Raw genomic sequence first — 17,082 nt, forward strand, 5'->3', positions numbered from 1 at the left:
TTTTTTTCTCCCTTAAAATTTCTTCATGACAGACTAAAAATTTTTTTTTATACCTTTTTTGGTAGAAGAAATGCAGTAGGAAATTTTTAATCCCTTTTCAATTAAACTGAGGCCTTCAGTCAAGTTTCCAATCGTCATTTGATCCTCAGATTGAACTGGATCCAAACAGTCAAGCTCTTCAATGTCTTGTTCTTCCTCGTGCATTTCTATGAGGTCATCTATTATCTGCTCCTGATTGTGGGAAATCAACAATTCATTTGTCATCACTATCAACTTCTAATTTTATTTGCTGCACGATATCAACAACTAAATAACAGTACTAACGTCATCATGTTTTGGCATCAGTTCCATTTTAGTGTCAGTGATGAAAAATAAAGGACACAGTTTTTTCCAGACGCCATTCAACGTTTTTTGTGAAACTTAATTCCAAGATTGTCCAATGATTGTTACTGCATCTAACACGTTGAATTTTTTCCAAAAGTCTTTAACAGAGATCTTGTTGTTTTTTCTTATAACTTCATGGAGATGTGCAAATGATTGTCTGGTGTAATAAGCCTTGAATGTTTCCTGATCCATCGGCTGTAGTAAACTGGGGGTATTAGGTGGCAAAAATACTAAATACTAAAATATAAAAACTAGTTAAAGTTGCAGGAGGATGACCTGGAGCGTTGTCGATAATTAGCATAACTTTAAATGGAATTTGTTTAGATTGACAATAATATCCGACTTCAGGTATGACGTGATGGCCAAACCAATCCTCAAAAGGGAAAGCTGTCCCTCAAGCTTTACGATTAGACGTCCAAATTACAAGCAAGCCAGAATTAGATTTATTTTTTAGCGCCCTTGGATTTTCTGAGAGATAAATTAAGAGTGGTTTTAACTTGCAATCAGCAGCTGCATTTGACCAAACCATCACTGTCAATCGATCTTTGACAGCCTTAAAACCTGGAAAGGCTTTCTCTTCACATGTGATGAAAATTCTCTTAGGCATATTCTTCCAAAACAGGTCAGTCTCATCTCCATTGAATATGGTTTGTTTGGTGTAGTCACATTTATCTATTATGGCTTTTAATTTCTGTGATCAGCTGAACCAACCGTTACTAGCATTAAACTGTTCATCCTTAACGACTTCTCCAGCATCCTCTTTCAATCTCTCAAAAATTAGCTTAGCTTTGGAGCACACTGTATTCTGATCAATAGGACAATTTTTAACATTTACCTCATTATCACACCATAATTTTAACATTGTCTCCATTTCGGCGATAATACCATGACGTTTACGGACGATGGTGGAATTTAAAGATTGTGCACTTTTCACAGCTTCGAGAATTTTTTCCTTTCCCTTTATAATTGTTCTGGCAGTTGATTCCGATAGATCAAACTTCTTTGATAGTTCACAGAATTTCATTTTTAATTCAAAATCTGTAATTACGTTAAGTTTACATTCCAAAGATAACGTTTTTCTTTTTTTATTTGCTACAGAAAGATCAGTTTTACTTCGTTTGGATGACTTCATTGCTCTTTCAAGTCTTCAGTAGATATAAAATAAAAATCCCGCTATAAAAATAACAAATACCCACTCCATAGACAAAACTGTAGATAAGAAATACCTAATACAAAATAAATGTGTTGATTTCGCACGAAAAGTCAAAACATGTACTTTGGATGAGCAATAATGTGTGGGCAGTAATTCTATCTAATCGATAATCGAACGATTGTTTGGCACTCAGATGACGAATCAACAAGCTTTGAAAATCGTGTAACTCTGGATTGGCGTAAGTCGAGGTAGCGTAAGTCGAGGTATTACTGTGCTTTATTACAAAAAGCAAAACGATTTTATTTATTTATAAGCTGTAATAGCTTATAAATTAAAGCTATTCTAATAGACTAGAGAATTATCCAATGTAACAAGGTGGATTAGTTCCTATTTTCTTGTAGTTTCAAAACAATTTGTATGATTTCCTCTAATATATTATTCTTTCCCATTTTTTCTATCGAGTATTACTCTTCTGCCGTTTTCCTTTCATAATTAATTTCTTCTTAATCTTCTTTTACCTGATCCTTCCATCTACTTCGTGATCTCTGTCTTCCATAAACAAAGATCCATTATATGCTACCTCTTATCACTACATCTTTTTTGTTGTATGTATTATATGCATTTATTACAACTTAATTTATTTCCTTTTTTCTTTCATCATTCATTAACTTCCTATACTCATTATTGTTAATTTTTTTCGATCCCTACATTTCTTTCCAGAATTTTAAGCCATTCTCCTTCTCTTTTGTAAAAACTAAACGTTAACTGTTCTAATAAATGAACATGAATCATATATTAAAAAATGATATATCATTTCATAGATCTCAGATATGTAATCACCCTTTCAATAACTACCAAACGACACAAAGAATTTAAATATGGTTGTATAAATTAATCAATACATTTGTCCTCCCTGTATTCCTACGATCCCTATAAGTACCGCCATCGGGCTCGTGGAATGCGTCCCTTTAAGAGAGAAGAGCACCAGTCGTTGAAACGAAAAGACGCAACCCGGCACGGGAACCCATGCACGCATATTAAATTGATTTCGTTCGTTGTTTTGTAGTGCAAACCCTGGTAATTAGACCCAGCGGTAAGTTTTTACCTAGTTTTACCTAAACCTATAAATTGTTTTGATTGTTTATTGCAACCATTTAAATTTTAATAATTATTTGCACCAATGAGGAAAAGTCCATTTTCTCGCCAGAGTTACCGAAGGAATAGTTCTGTTAATTAAGTACTATTAATTTGTAATAGTACATTTGTTTGTTAATACCCCACATTGGCCTATCTAGCCGGATTTGAACTCATTTATTGAAAAAATATTTTTTGTTATATTTAAATTTGAATGGTTGGTTTCGTCTCGTCGTATTTTTTATCGTTTTGAGGGTTCTTATCTTAGTTTGCGTCTCTTGTCGTGGCTCGAGAATAATTTATGACCTTTTTGTAAAGTCGACCATATGGGACTTTTTAGAAGGGAATTATCGTCATTTTAATAAAGTATCGAATTACAAATCGGTAATTTCGGGGTTTTAGACCACATTTTGTACATTTTCGTTTGTATAATATTATTGGAACTTGTTAAAAATTTAAAATGGAAAAACTTGAAGAAAAGAATAGGAAGCTCAAATTTTTAAGAAAAACTGCTTTAAATGATATTCAGTTAATTTTCGATTTAGGTTTTAAGGCCCTTTCAGACGTTTCTATTCGCCCTTTATTTAAAATTAGACTAGAGGATTTAGATTCGATTCACGAAGAGTTCTTAAAACATCACACTAATATTATTAGTAATATTCTTTCTGTACCAGACGCGGATACGAGGGTTGAAGAAAATGTTCGGGAATTATTTTTGGAACAATTTTATAAAATAAAACTATTTAGTGCGGAATTATCTGAGCCACAATTTGAAACTCCAGAACCGTTTAGATCAGTAGTAGTTCCACAATCAAATATTCGCTTGCCTAAAATAGAGCTGCCTAAATTTAAGGGTGATTTTAAGGAGTTTAGTTCGTTTTTAGACTTATATAATTCTGTTGTACATAATAACGCAGGCCTAGCAGACGTAGAAAAGTTTAAGTATTTGAAAGGATGTTTAGAAGGGACTCCACTTAGTTTGATTCGTAATTTGTCAATAAATAGCGATAATTATCAAATTGCTTACGATCTAATTGTTAAACGCTACACAAATGTTCGTCGTTGTGCGACCGCGCATTGGGATGCGATCTTGGGCGTACAGAAAATATCGGTAGTTAATTCGAAAAATCTGGCTAAATTAGTAGATACGTTTTTAGAAAATTTAGCCGCATTGAAAACATTAGGTCTTCCGACAGAACATTGGGATTTTATTATGTTTAATTTACTTTTGTCGAAATTAGACGCGGATTCAGTAAAGTTATTTGAGTTAGAAAATAAATCGAATAAAATCCCGTCATTTCAAAAATTGGTAGAGTTTATTGAAACTCAGTACATTGCTTACGATAATTTGAATAGTAGCTTAAGTGAATCTAAGAAATCGTCGAGGGCTCCAACTTATACGGAGCCAAAGTGTAATTATAAACATTCCAATGAGTCAAGGCATAATAGTAGTTCATCCTTTGTTACAAATTCGTCGTCAATATGTTGTGCTTTATGTAAACAAAGTCATTTTCTTAACCATTGCTCGTTGTTTTTGAAAAAATCTCCAAAAGAAAGATACCAATTTTGTAAAGAATCTTCCTCGTGTTTTAGGTGTCTTAATCAGGCTAATCATTCTGTCAAGTCGTGTCCAAAGGCCTTTAAATGTAGTAAATGTAATAGTCAGCTTCATAATAGTTTGTTGCACTTTGATAGAAATCGTTCCAATAGTCAGTCGTCCATAGAAAATACTAATAATCCAGGGGCATCGGGAGTCGAACAAAATTCGCCTGAAATATCACATTGTGCTGCTAGTTTTGTAGGGAAGAAAAACGAGACAAAAAAGGAAATCTTGCTCGGTACTGTTTTAGTTCACGCTATTGATAGTAAGGGGTGTAAACAGCCCTTGAGATGTCTTCTAGATTCAGGTTCAATGAGTTCGTTCATTAGTCGCAAAGCTGCCAGTAGATTAGGTTGGCCTAAAACTCCTTGTTCATTTGAAGTTAACGGACTCAATTCGATGCAAACGAAACTGAATCAAGGTCAAATAAGTTTTTCTATCCAACCTCGTCATCAGGAGTCACCGGTGTTTCACTTGGAGGCTATTATTACAGATCGGGTTTGCTCGGATTTGCCGAGCACCAAAATTGACATATCGAAGTGGAATTATATTAAAAATTTGAAGTTAGCCGATCCCGAATTTAACTGTAGTCAATCTATAGATTTGTTAATTGGTTGTAGCATATTTTCGAAGGTGTTGTTAGAAGGTAAAATTGAAGGTAAAGCGGGACAACCAGATGCCCTAAATACCGTTTTTGGTTATATTTTGTTAGGACCTACTAGCACACCTAACCTTTCGTCGACTTCGCTTGTTTGTCTTTCAAATATTGAAGACCCACTAGATTCTTCGTTATCGAAATTTTGGGAACTGGAAAACATACCGGAAAAGCCAGTTTCAGAACCAGAAGACGCTCTGTGCGAGAACATTTATCGGGAAACGCATAATCGGGACGTCTCAGGTAAATATGTTGTGTCTTTACCTTTTCGTGAATCGCCGCCTTGTATGCAAGATAGCTATGATATTGCTTTAAATAGACTGCTATCATTAGAACGGCGCTTATCTCGTCAACCAAGTTTGAAAAAAGAATATTCTTTTCATATGCAGGAGTATCTTGATTTAGGTCATATGCAGTTAGTCCCTAATGCCGAAAAGAAAAGGGGAAAGTATTATATTCCACATCATTGCGTTGTGAAACCAGATAGTGTTTCAAGTAAAATTCGAGTTGTATATAATGCGTCTCAGAAAAGTCCCAGTCGCGGTAAATCTTTAAACGACTATTTACTGGTCGGTCCTAAGCTGCAACAGAACATAGTCTCGCTGTTGTTGAATTTTAGACTTAATCGTTTTGCGCTGTGTGCGGACATTCGTCAGATGTATCGTAATATTTTAGTCGCTCCTGAACACACGGATTATCAACGCGTGTTATGGAGATTTTCTAGCGCTGAGGAAATTCAGGAATATCGTTTATTAACCGTTACTTTTGGAATAGTATCTTCGCCGTATCTCGCTTTAAGAACTCTCCAAGAATTAGCATTAGACGAAGGCTCTCGTTTTCCTAACGCCGTCTCGCTTATTCGTCACGCTTCGTATATTGATGATTTTGTTTTTGGTGCTTCGACTCTCGAAGAAGCACAAACTTTAGTTGACGAATTAGTCGCTTTGTTAAAGTTAGGAGGCTTTGAGTTACGGAAATGGTGTTCGAATGAACCCAAATTGTTGTCGCAGTTTCCTGAATCCCATATTAATCCTCACTCCATTAATTTTGATCCAGAAGCAAATGGTCCTTCATTAAAAATCCTTGGTTTGAAGTGGATTGCACAGTCCGACGTCTTTCAATTTTCAGTCAAATTGCAAGACGTCCCTTGTACCAAAAGATCGTTTTTGTCCGAATTAGCTCGAATTTATGATCCTTGTGGTTACTTAACACCTATTACCTTTTTTATTAAACATTTAATCCAACAACTTTGGGCAACCGGTCTTAAATGGGATGATCGTCCTCCTTCAGAAATAATTCGTGTATGGGAGCAATATAAGAGCGAACTATCTCTTATTTCACAGTTCAAAATTCCTCGTTTTTTGAATATTTCCTCATGTCCCATCTTGGAGCTTCATGGATTTGCCGATGCTAGTGAAAAGGGATATGCTTGTGTCGTTTATATTCGTAGTATTGATACTCGTAACCTAGTTCAAGTTAATTTACTGTGTGCCAAATCGAAAGTAGCTCCTATAAAACAGATTACTATACCTCGATTAGAATTGTTAGCTGCTGTTCATTTGGTAAAACTTATGTCGTTTGTGTTAGAGTCGTGGAAGCATATAATATTTCAAAATGTGTATGCTTGGTTAGATTCTCAAATCGTGTTGCACTGGATTAAAAGCTCCCACTCGAGATTCAAAACTTTCGTCGCAAATCGCATTTCGTATATCCAGTCCCATAGTCAAAATTATTCTTGGCATTATATCGAATCTCGAAATAATGCAGCCGATGCGCCTTCGCGAGGCATGCTACCGGCCGCTTTTCTATCAAAATTAGACTGGTTAACAGGTCCTTCGTTTTTGTATAATATTCCATTAATTTTTCCAGAGGTTCCTCCCTCATTGCAGGACAAATCCTCTTTGGAAGAGATAAAGAAAGCTTTAGTGTTTGTTTCCACTCGTGAGGAACATTTTCTGTCTTGTTTGCTGAAAAATAAATCGTCTTTTACCTCGATCCAAAGAATTTTGGCTTTTATGTTGCGATTCGCGCACAACTCTCGTTATAAAAGGTCGAAACGGTCAGGTCCCTTGACTTTCGTAGAATTAGAAGACTCGTTGATTATTCTTGTCAGATTTACACAAGAAAAGTATTTTGAAGAACATCTTCAATCAAATTCTTTTCCAAAACCATTTCGTAAGTTGGGAGTATTTTTAGATGATAGTACTCAGTGTTTAAGAGTAGGTGGTCGTCTATCTCAGTCTTCGTTATCGTATGAAGCAAAACACCCGTTTTTGTTACCAAAAAAATCTCGTCTCACTACTCTTCTAGTTCGTCATTATCATGAGAAGTATTTACATGCTGGATTTAAGAGTACTCAGTTTTTGGTTAGTCAAAGGTTTTGGATAATGTCTTCTAAACAAGCCGTTAATTCGGTATTGTCCAAATGTATTAGATGTTGGAAACAATCTCCTAAAAACTTACAACCCCCTATGGGTAATTTGCCTAAATTTCGTCTCGGTGCCATTAAACCCTTTTCGATTTGTGGGTTAGATTATGGTGGACCGTTTTCGATAACCATGTCTCGTTACAGGGGAGTTAGAACTCAAAAGGCCTATTTGTGTCTATTTGTATGTTGTGCTACAAAGGCTTTACATCTTGAATTAGCTAGTGATTTGACCGCGGAAGCCTTTTTGGCCGCTTTACAACGTTTTATCGCTCGGAGAGGTCGAGTATCGCAAGTGTTTTGTGATAATGGCACTAATTTTCATAGTGCTTATCGACAGCTTAGTAGCTTCATGGAGAGCGCTCTCGACAAAGAAAATATTAAGTTTTCATTTGCTCCTCCTGCTGCTCCACATTTTGGTGGTATTTATGAACGGGGAATTCGTTCTGTAAAGGAACATATTGTTCGTATAGTCGGGGCTCAAATTTTGACCTACGAAGAATTTTATACCGTTTTAACTTTAATTGAATCGGTCTTAAACTCACGCCCTCTTACCCCATTAACTAACGATGTTGAAGATCTCAATGCGTTGACCCCAGGACATTTCCTGACTCTTGAACCCTTGACCTCTTTGTCTGTGCCTGATTTTTCGGAAGTATCCTTCAATCGTTTGTCCAGATGGCAGTTGTTACAACGCATCCATAGAGATTTTTGGGCTCGATGGCGAAAGGAATATTTGCACACCTTGCAACAAAAGTCCAAATGGTTAGATTCTGGCTTTGTACCTAAAATCGGTGCCTTAGTTGTTTTAAAGGAGGATAATTTGGCTCCGTGTAAATGGCCTCTCGCGCGTCTTGTTGAATTGCATGAGGGTAAAGACGGTGTAGCTCGAGTGGCTACCGTGCGTACGATCACCGGAACCTTAAAACGGCCTCTTGTTCGAATCTGTCCCTTGCCGATACATGAAGATTAGATGGTCAGCCTTTTTACTGATTTTGTTTTGTTCGACTTTTGTCAATATAACCGCGACGAAACCACCATTTTAATTTTAATTTTTTTATTGTAGTTTAAGTTTTGAATATTTGTGTAAGATTTGTATAGGAATTGTTTGTGTTAATTATCGTTTTAGTTGTTTAAGTAATTATAGTATTTGGAATTCGTTTTGTTTTTTAAAGACCTTATGGCCTTTAAAGGGGGGAGAATGTTTAAATTTAAATATGGTTGTATAAATTAATCAATACATTTGTCCTCCCTGTATTCCTACGATCCCTATAAGTACCGCCATCGGGCTCGTGGAATGCGTCCCTTTAAGAGAGAAGAGCACCAGTCGTTGAAACGAAAAGACGCAACCCGGCACGGGAACCCATGCACGCATATTAAATTGATTTCGTTCGTTGTTTTGTAGTGCAAACCCTGGTAATTAGACCCAGCGGTAAGTTTTTACCTAGTTTTACCTAAACCTATAAATTGTTTTTGATTGTTTATTGCAACCATTTAAATTTTAATAATTATTTGCACCAATGAGGAAAAGTCCATTTTCTCGCCAGAGTTACCGAAGGAATAGTTCTGTTAATTAAGTACTATTAATTTGTAATAGTACATTTGTTTGTTAATACCCCACAGGAACTTTATGTAAATGTACTTTTGGTTTTAGAAGGAGAGACGGAGAAAGGGTAAATATAAAATCTAGTAAATCTCCACAAAAGCATAAACAGACTAAACAACTCGACTCGACATCATTGTAGGCCATTTACCTTATCCTCGTCATGTTTGTCTGTGTTCAACAGTGTTCCAGAGTTCGCGATACGTTGCTAGTAGATACGAAAACTTATATAGTATTCGCCATTTTAATAAAGTAATCGTTCCAACGTTTTTTTTCTCTATTTTTGTTATTATCTTTCGATTGCGATGAATCTCAGTAGATAAGTAATTGATGGCATCGTTAAAAAACCTGAGTGTGGTTGAAATATGTGATGTAATCATTTTTTTTATTTTCTACTCAAGGGTACTTTCAGATTTCGCTCTGCTCTCTAATAAAATACTCTTACATCAGAAAAAAATGAGCCAATTCTCAATAACGCAACGGTGTCGTTTTAGTTCCGCAAGAGGACTATTTTACCGAGGGGAAGTGAGTATAATACGATTATTAGCAGTGACTGCACGTTGTGTTCGATCATTTCTCTTCCTGGCGAATTCCAGTGAATTTATTAAAAAGTGGAATTACACTAAAAATAGAAATTATAAATTTAATCTTTGGTTTTTATTAAATTAGAAAAAAAGTCGGTAAATAAATTATATTTTTAATACCTTTAATACCTGTTAAAACCTATATAAATCTATTTATAACTAACTATAACTAAACAAATTATAAAACGTAAATATAAATTCACGTCAAGAGAAACTTGCATACAATGGGACTGTGATATGGAGACTTTTTTTTCTCCCTAGACTCGTCTGATCCAAAAGATCTACTCTATCACTGAAGTTGAAGGTTATTGTGTTTGTTGCCCATTGTTGTTTCCTGCACCCAGTCTAGAATTTTTGGACCCTGTAGAAGATTGTACAGATCTTTTGCTTGGCGTGTCCTAAATATATCAGGATCTTCTCTTGGTAGCTGATACAGTTTTTGTAATTTTACGGTCCAGCGCCTCGCAATGGTATAATACATGTTTTACAGTTTCTAGTTCATTATCACAGAGTCTGCAGTTAAGGTCTCCATTGTAAATGCCTAATGTAGTCAGGAATTCTCATACTGGTGCATACCGTCATCATTCCTGTTACTGGTCTCAGTTTTTTTCTGCCCATATGAAGCAGTTCCTCTGTTCTTTTTCTACATGGTCCACCAATGAAGATTTTTCCATGTGTTTGATTTGGGATTCTCTCTCTGATCCAGTCCTCTAGAGCCCTACGAACTGCAGCCTTTGGTACTCTCAAAGTTACAGCCGGTTCGTTTGATTAGTTCGATCCTCTTTTTGCAAGTTTATCTGCTTTTTCGTTGCTTTCAATACCCTGATGTCCTGGTACCAAGACAAGCTCGACCTTGTTCCGGTCTCCAACTTCGTCCAGTGCTTTGATGCAGTCGCGCATCAGGCTCCAGGAGCCGAGGTCTATTCCATGCACCATGTAGCGCGAGGACCATCGTCGTTATCATATTCGTATACAGCGAACTCGGAAATCTCAGAGTAATAAAAATTGAACTCATTGTTGTAGATATTTTCTGAGTTTCAAATTTTTCATTTTCTATGTACTTTGGAAATGCATTTTCCTTATGCACATTTCATTTTACCATTATAAATTTTGTTCACAAACTTTCCTGATAGTTTCTCAAATCAATGCAAAAATTTGCACAGCGATTCATGCTGCTGAAGAAAAATGGTAGGTTTAGTGCTTATTAGTACTTTATTTCCTCGCCTATAACACTTATTCATGTTCTCTATAAGTGTGTGGTCTACTGCAAAAGATTTTTGTAATGAATTATTTACGTAAAAACGTTAATTTGTATAATATGCTCGTACATAAAAAGATACATATAGATACACTTTTGCAATGAGGAAATTACTCAATATAAACATTTTATACATAAATGTATGATATTGTCCAGAATACTATTGTCATTTGCCATTAAAAACATACCAAACCTGATTATTAAACAACGAACCTGTTACACCCGACGAGATTTTCATTTTAAACCGACAACAAACTATTACGGCGAAATATTAGTCTACTATTTCATAAATTTTTACGCGGTCTAATTGCAGAAACATTTTCACAAAGTAATTACTCGGTTAGGTCGACATTTTGTGCAGATTTATTTTTATTTTAATAAACGGCTACACGGTGTTTTTAAATTTTTATAAGGTTAGAGATAGGGAATTCGTCACTAGCGGTAGATTGTTTGGAGCGGATCGTAGCAAGAAGGAATGAATAAATCACCTCTAGAATTAAATCAGAAATTGAAAACTTGTTCTGATAACAAAATAATGACAGAAAGGGAAGATTTCACTGAAACGACGCGTTCGTTGTGATCGAAGTATACATAAATCCTGAGAATTTTAACACACTAAGAGACGCCACATTATGATGCTAAACCATATTTTTCTTTAAAATTACGTTCAGATCTTAATTGCCCACGAAACAAATATTTTATTTTATTGCTAACAGTCCATTAAGTAGGCCAAAATTCTAGGAGAAATCATGGTAGTCAACGGTTTATCAAAGGATCCGATAAGATTTTTGAACGTAGCGGAAGCCTTTGCCGAAGTTTTAAGAATGTACATCCTCTCTATCCGGAGTTATTTGTAACTATGATAACATACTGACCCAAATTAGAGTTCTTCCTTGGACCAAGACATAACTATGAATTAAGTTTCAAAACTCTATGATTATCCTTCAAGAGTTATTACACAGAATGACAGGTAGACAAATTACGATACGATGTCCTAGACAGATTATATCCTTTATATTTTTAATGGATCAATGATTCACTTAAAATACCTAAATCGCGATTCGATTTACTTCGACCACCTCGAAGTTATGTTTGTAACTTTTATTGTGAACAGAGTAACGCTATAATTCGTTTGTATTTTACTGCTACAAATATGTTGTTATTGTAAACGTTTTAACACGGCGAAATGAAACAAAATATATTTATGTCATGTATTTTCGTTATTAAAAAAGTGTATTTATATTCTTTGTAATTATTATTTTTGCCACTGAGTATTTTTTTAAAGATAAATTATTTGCAGTCCTTTTTAAAAGCCTTTGATAAAACAGAACTGGAAGATTTAGTAATATATCACGAAACGAAATCCGAAGATTTCTGATTGTCGAAACCAAATTCAGATTTTTGCTTTAATCTGTTCCTTCTAAGAATTGCAAGGCAAAACAGACGTTGATAAAGATGTATATAAGTCAGGTAAGAGTAGTTTTGCTCACGCTCCCACAGAGTCGTCCCAACTTTTTCTCCTTTTATCCCGAAAGGGGAGGAGAGGAAATAACGAATATACTACCAAAAGGGTACTACATAGTATCTTCATTAATTATGAACGTATAGCGACATACGAGATATCATAGGGTACTATAAATACATATAGATTTACTATAAGACAAATTTGGATTTATTGACATAAAGAAGGCCTCTGGCTGAATAAAAAATGAACAACTGATCGAATTCTAACATGCGAGATAGCAATTGAGGGGAGGAAATAACGAATATATTAAGTAAGAGAAAACAAACAAGGCGACTACCAAAAGGGTACTACACAGTATCTTTATTAATAATGAACGTATAGCGACATACGAGATATCATAGAGCACTATGAATACAAATAGATTTACTATAAGACAAATTTTTATGTATTGACTTAGAGAATGCCTCTGGCTGAGTAAAATATATTTTACTGAACGAATCCTAACATGCCACATAGCTAATGAAAGGGGAGGCAATAACGAATATTTTAAGTAAAAAAAAAAACAAAGTGACTATAAAACAAATTTTGATTTATTGACTTACAGAAGGCCTCTATAAGCTGACTATAAAATAAACAACTGATCGAATCCTAACATGCGACATAACAAATAAAAAGAGAGGATATAACGAATATATTTACATATCAAAAACAAAAAGAGACTACCAAAAGGGCACTAGACATCGTCTTTGTTATTAATGAACGTATAACGACATACCACATATTACATGACACTATGGATGATAGTAGACATATTTGCTTTATACATAAAGCATAAGGCTTTATTGACCTGAAAACGGCCTCAGACTGATTACAAAATGAACTACTAGCCTAATAATAGCATATGACACATGAAATCAAGCGACGTGAGACGTATAGTATATATAATGTATATACCGTGCAATCAATTATATATATATATATATATATATATATATATATATATATATATACAGGGTATAGTAAAAAAACGTGACGGGCAAAGTTACTAGTAGGTATATAGACGCAAACTAGCGTGCAAGAAAGTTATTTTACTTCCACCTTCACATATTAAGCTAGGTTTGAAGAAGAATTATGTCATACGAATGAAAGATCTTTACCTAGACTTAAGTGAGGCTGACTTAAAGAAGGTATTTTGTTTAGGGTAATAAGTTTGTCAACTTATAAGGAATCCAGTATTTGACAGAGCTTGAAAATCAAGAAACTATCAAGGTGGTTATTCGTGAATTTTTAGGCAACAAACAACAAATTGTTGGACATATTCCAACAACTCGCATGTAACATGTCTCTTAAAATTCACTTTCTCAATTCCCACCTTGAGTTTTACTCCTAGCTATGGAGCTGTGAGTGATGAGCAGCATGGACCGGTTGTGACTCTGGGAGTACCAAAGGCTGCAGTACGGAGAGTTGTAGAGAACTGGATCAGAGAGATTCGTGAGCAATATTCGGAGAGAATCCCAAAACAAACACATGTAAAAGTCTTCATTGGTGGACCATGTACAGAAAGAACAGAGGAACTGCTTCATATGGGCAGGAATAAACTGAGAACAGTAACAGAAATGTTGACCGAGCATGCACCAGTAATAGAGCATATTTTGAGATTGTGAGACGCTGGACCGCAAAAGAAAAAACTATATCGGCAACCAAGAGGAGACCCTGGTATATTTAGGACACACCAAGCAAAAGACCTGTACGAACTTCTACAGGGTACAAAATTCTAGACTGGGTGTAAGAAATAACAAAGGGCAGCAAACGCAATAAGCTTCAGCTTCAGTGATAACGGAGGTCTTTTGGATCAGACGGACCCAGGGAGAAAAAAAAATGGAGGCAGATACCATCAGAACATTTCGGTATTAAAAAAAGATACCTACTAAAGCAGTTGGAATAAAGCTAAGCTTACAATGTGGCTTGTATGTAGATGATCAAGAACAAGAGAAAGCTAACAAATGTCGTAAACGAAGCCAATACATGATTCTCAATCCTAGTAACCTCTAACACAGTATCTCATTAATTTATAACTCTTCAAACATAGCCCTCACTAAAGGCGATTCAAATTGACTGTTAGTAGTTTAACATATAAAAAAATTCATGCCTATTGTATATCATAAAAACTACAGCTAATAAAATAATTTTGTATCATTTTCGCTTTTCTCTTAGTAGAGTTTGTTTGATCCATGAAGTGAAGGGAACATTTAAAAAAAAATTGTAGAGTGGTGTTTGGTAAAATTATTTTAATGATTTATTGCCAAAAAGTTTATATTAAAATATCTAATGTGTAAAAAAATCCTATGGCATGCTTTGTTGTCATTCAGTCAGTTTTCTATGAGCTCAAACACGCAATTATTATTAAATTAGTAGGCTAACTGATAAGAAAAATTCCATTCATAAACGTTTTCATTTGTTATTATTTGTACACGACATAGACGTGGCCTATGGCGGCCCAAGCGGAAAATATTGTATTTGAATAAAAACAATGATTTTGGTATTAAAATATAAATATACAATTGATTTCATTCTTTATTTTGTTGTCATTGATTCTTTATGTAGAGATGAGATGTTGTTCTTAGTATTATTAACTGTGCCTAACCGAGTAAATATTTGCAACTCCTTAGTAACAAATCGTCTGGTTTTCAGCTAATCGCTTTTGATAACATTTTACAAAAAAAATTTAATATTTTATTATTATGCTAATTTATTTAACTGGCAGTTAGTCGACATGTTTCGTTGCAACATCAGCTTCATCAGAAGCGAAACTTTAAACTATTTTAGTATGCAAAACAACTTGAAATACTAAGTGAATAGTTAATTACTATTTTTCTTGCGTTTTATTTACCTAACTCATTATATTCTGAGTACACTAAAAAACAGTGTTGTGTTTTTATGTTTTATTTTATTATCGAAGATAAAACGTATCCAAAAAATATATATTCATTTGTTTTAGCCGGATATTATTCAATAAACCACCAAAAAACTTAGGATACATTTTTCGGAAGAGCATTTTCTGCCAATCTAGAGCACAACGTCATATATCTGAGCTGTTTACGCATTACTGGCAATAGTTTCAGAATAAAATAATACCGAACTACGATTTATTATACATTCCTAAATATTGAATTCTCCTAAAAGTGGTCCGATTGCATGACCAATTGTTTTTTACTTAAGTGGTCAAGAAGAACACCAGGTGAAACGATATATCCGTCTGAATAATACGACCGTTTAGAAATTGAAAGTGGGCGAATCCAACCCTATAATAGCCTTTACATAGCAGTGAAATTTTAAAAAATAATAGTCCCCATAATGTGCAGAAACATTGGAGGAAACAGTTGTAATGCTAAAATATTGTTAAACGTACTTTCACATCCCAACTGGCTACTCTTTTATAACAAGGGTGATGAAAAATCCTATTTAGGAGATAAAAGAGTAAATAGAGAGAAAAAACCGTAAATTCTTGACCACTGCAGTCAATAATAGGACAAATGTCCTACTACTTCTGCCAAAGTTTGCGGATACCCAGCTCTGGGTATCCCAAAAATGTTACAGAGCAAGTGATAGAACTGAAATAGTATATTGGTAATCATGGGAAAACGAAAAATAAAGAAGTCATCCGATGAACTACATAGCAAAGTAAAAGGTACGATGCCTCACACAAGTTTGCGAAATTAAGAAATGCACCGAGTTAATGGGAATGGAAAATATTTTGGTGCATCAAAGCAATAGAATACTTGTTACAGGAAATTGATAAAAAATCAGGTAAACGATGTCAAGAAATCGCCTCTAGAGCCGTGAGACCTTGCCTAATTCTGTAAAGTATCTCAACTCTGGGTATAAGGCGACACACAGTTAGCTTTATTAGCATTTCTGAGAATGCGAAGCTCTGTCGAAGCTTTTCCCAGATTTTCGTAGTACAAGAATGGAGCTGCCTCAGTTATCCAGAAACTATGGAACTCGATTATGTTAAATGTCATACTTCGAAAGATGAAAAAAATTACTAAAAAGTAGTCAGCAAAACCACAATTAAGCTCACTAAGAAGAGGAAAAGATACAGCAAGCAAGAATAAGTTATATAAGTATGTGTTGAAGCGAGGTACCGACCAAAAAGAAGCTCGAGAGCTGGATCTAAAATCTATCGGAAAGCCACACACATAGATGTACAGTATATACAAAAGGTGTTCCATCCCCCATTGCCAAGGTCTACGAGGCCAAACGAGCCCTTTATCTACAATCTCAAATATCAAGAAATCAGCAGAAAATAATCAAGACGATAATAGTTCCGTACGGGAAATCAAAATAAAATAATTATTGACGCTGCAATAAGAAAAACATGTTGAGTATCAACTTATTAATAACTTAAAACGATTCCAGCGATTTTCCAACTTCTTTATGCTGTCTGCGATTCTTACGATTCTGCAAGCTCTGCAAAATTAGCGTTTGTTTCGTCAATGATCTTTCTCTTCGTTAGAGCTGAATTTTTTATTTACAAGACGTCTCTTCAGATTCAGAAACAAATAATAATCGGAGGGGTTCAAATCAGGAGAACAAGCCGGATGAGAAAACAATTTGAAGTCCAACACATGAATTTTTGCCATTGTCATAATGCTCTTGTAAGCCGGTGCAGTCTTGCAGAAACAACACGTTTTTCTTTTGCATACCTATAGTGCTACTCACTGAGTGCCTAATTCCGTTTGTCCACTAATGCACAATAATATTAGCTATTAATAGTTTTACCTTTTCCAAGATTGTCAATTAAAATTATGCCTTTGCCAT

At 34.9% G+C, this 17,082-nt stretch overlaps 2 protein-coding genes across 2 annotated transcripts in view; one reads left to right on the forward strand and one right to left on the reverse strand.

The window, feature by feature from the left end:
- LOC140450238 (uncharacterized) overlaps positions 1-17,082 on the reverse strand; it is a 498,980-nt gene that overhangs the window by 73,429 nt on the left and 408,469 nt on the right. The window lies entirely within an intron of this gene.
- LOC140451081 (uncharacterized) lies at positions 7,704-8,324 on the forward strand. The gene has a single exon (XM_072544822.1). It carries the CDS (start codon positions 7,704-7,706, stop codon positions 8,322-8,324), a length of 621 nt encoding a protein of 206 aa, XP_072400923.1.

This window comes from Diabrotica undecimpunctata, chromosome 1, assembly GCF_040954645.1.
Source record: "Diabrotica undecimpunctata isolate CICGRU chromosome 1, icDiaUnde3, whole genome shotgun sequence".
In the NCBI taxonomy this organism is placed as follows: Eukaryota; Metazoa; Arthropoda; class Insecta; order Coleoptera; family Chrysomelidae; genus Diabrotica; species Diabrotica undecimpunctata.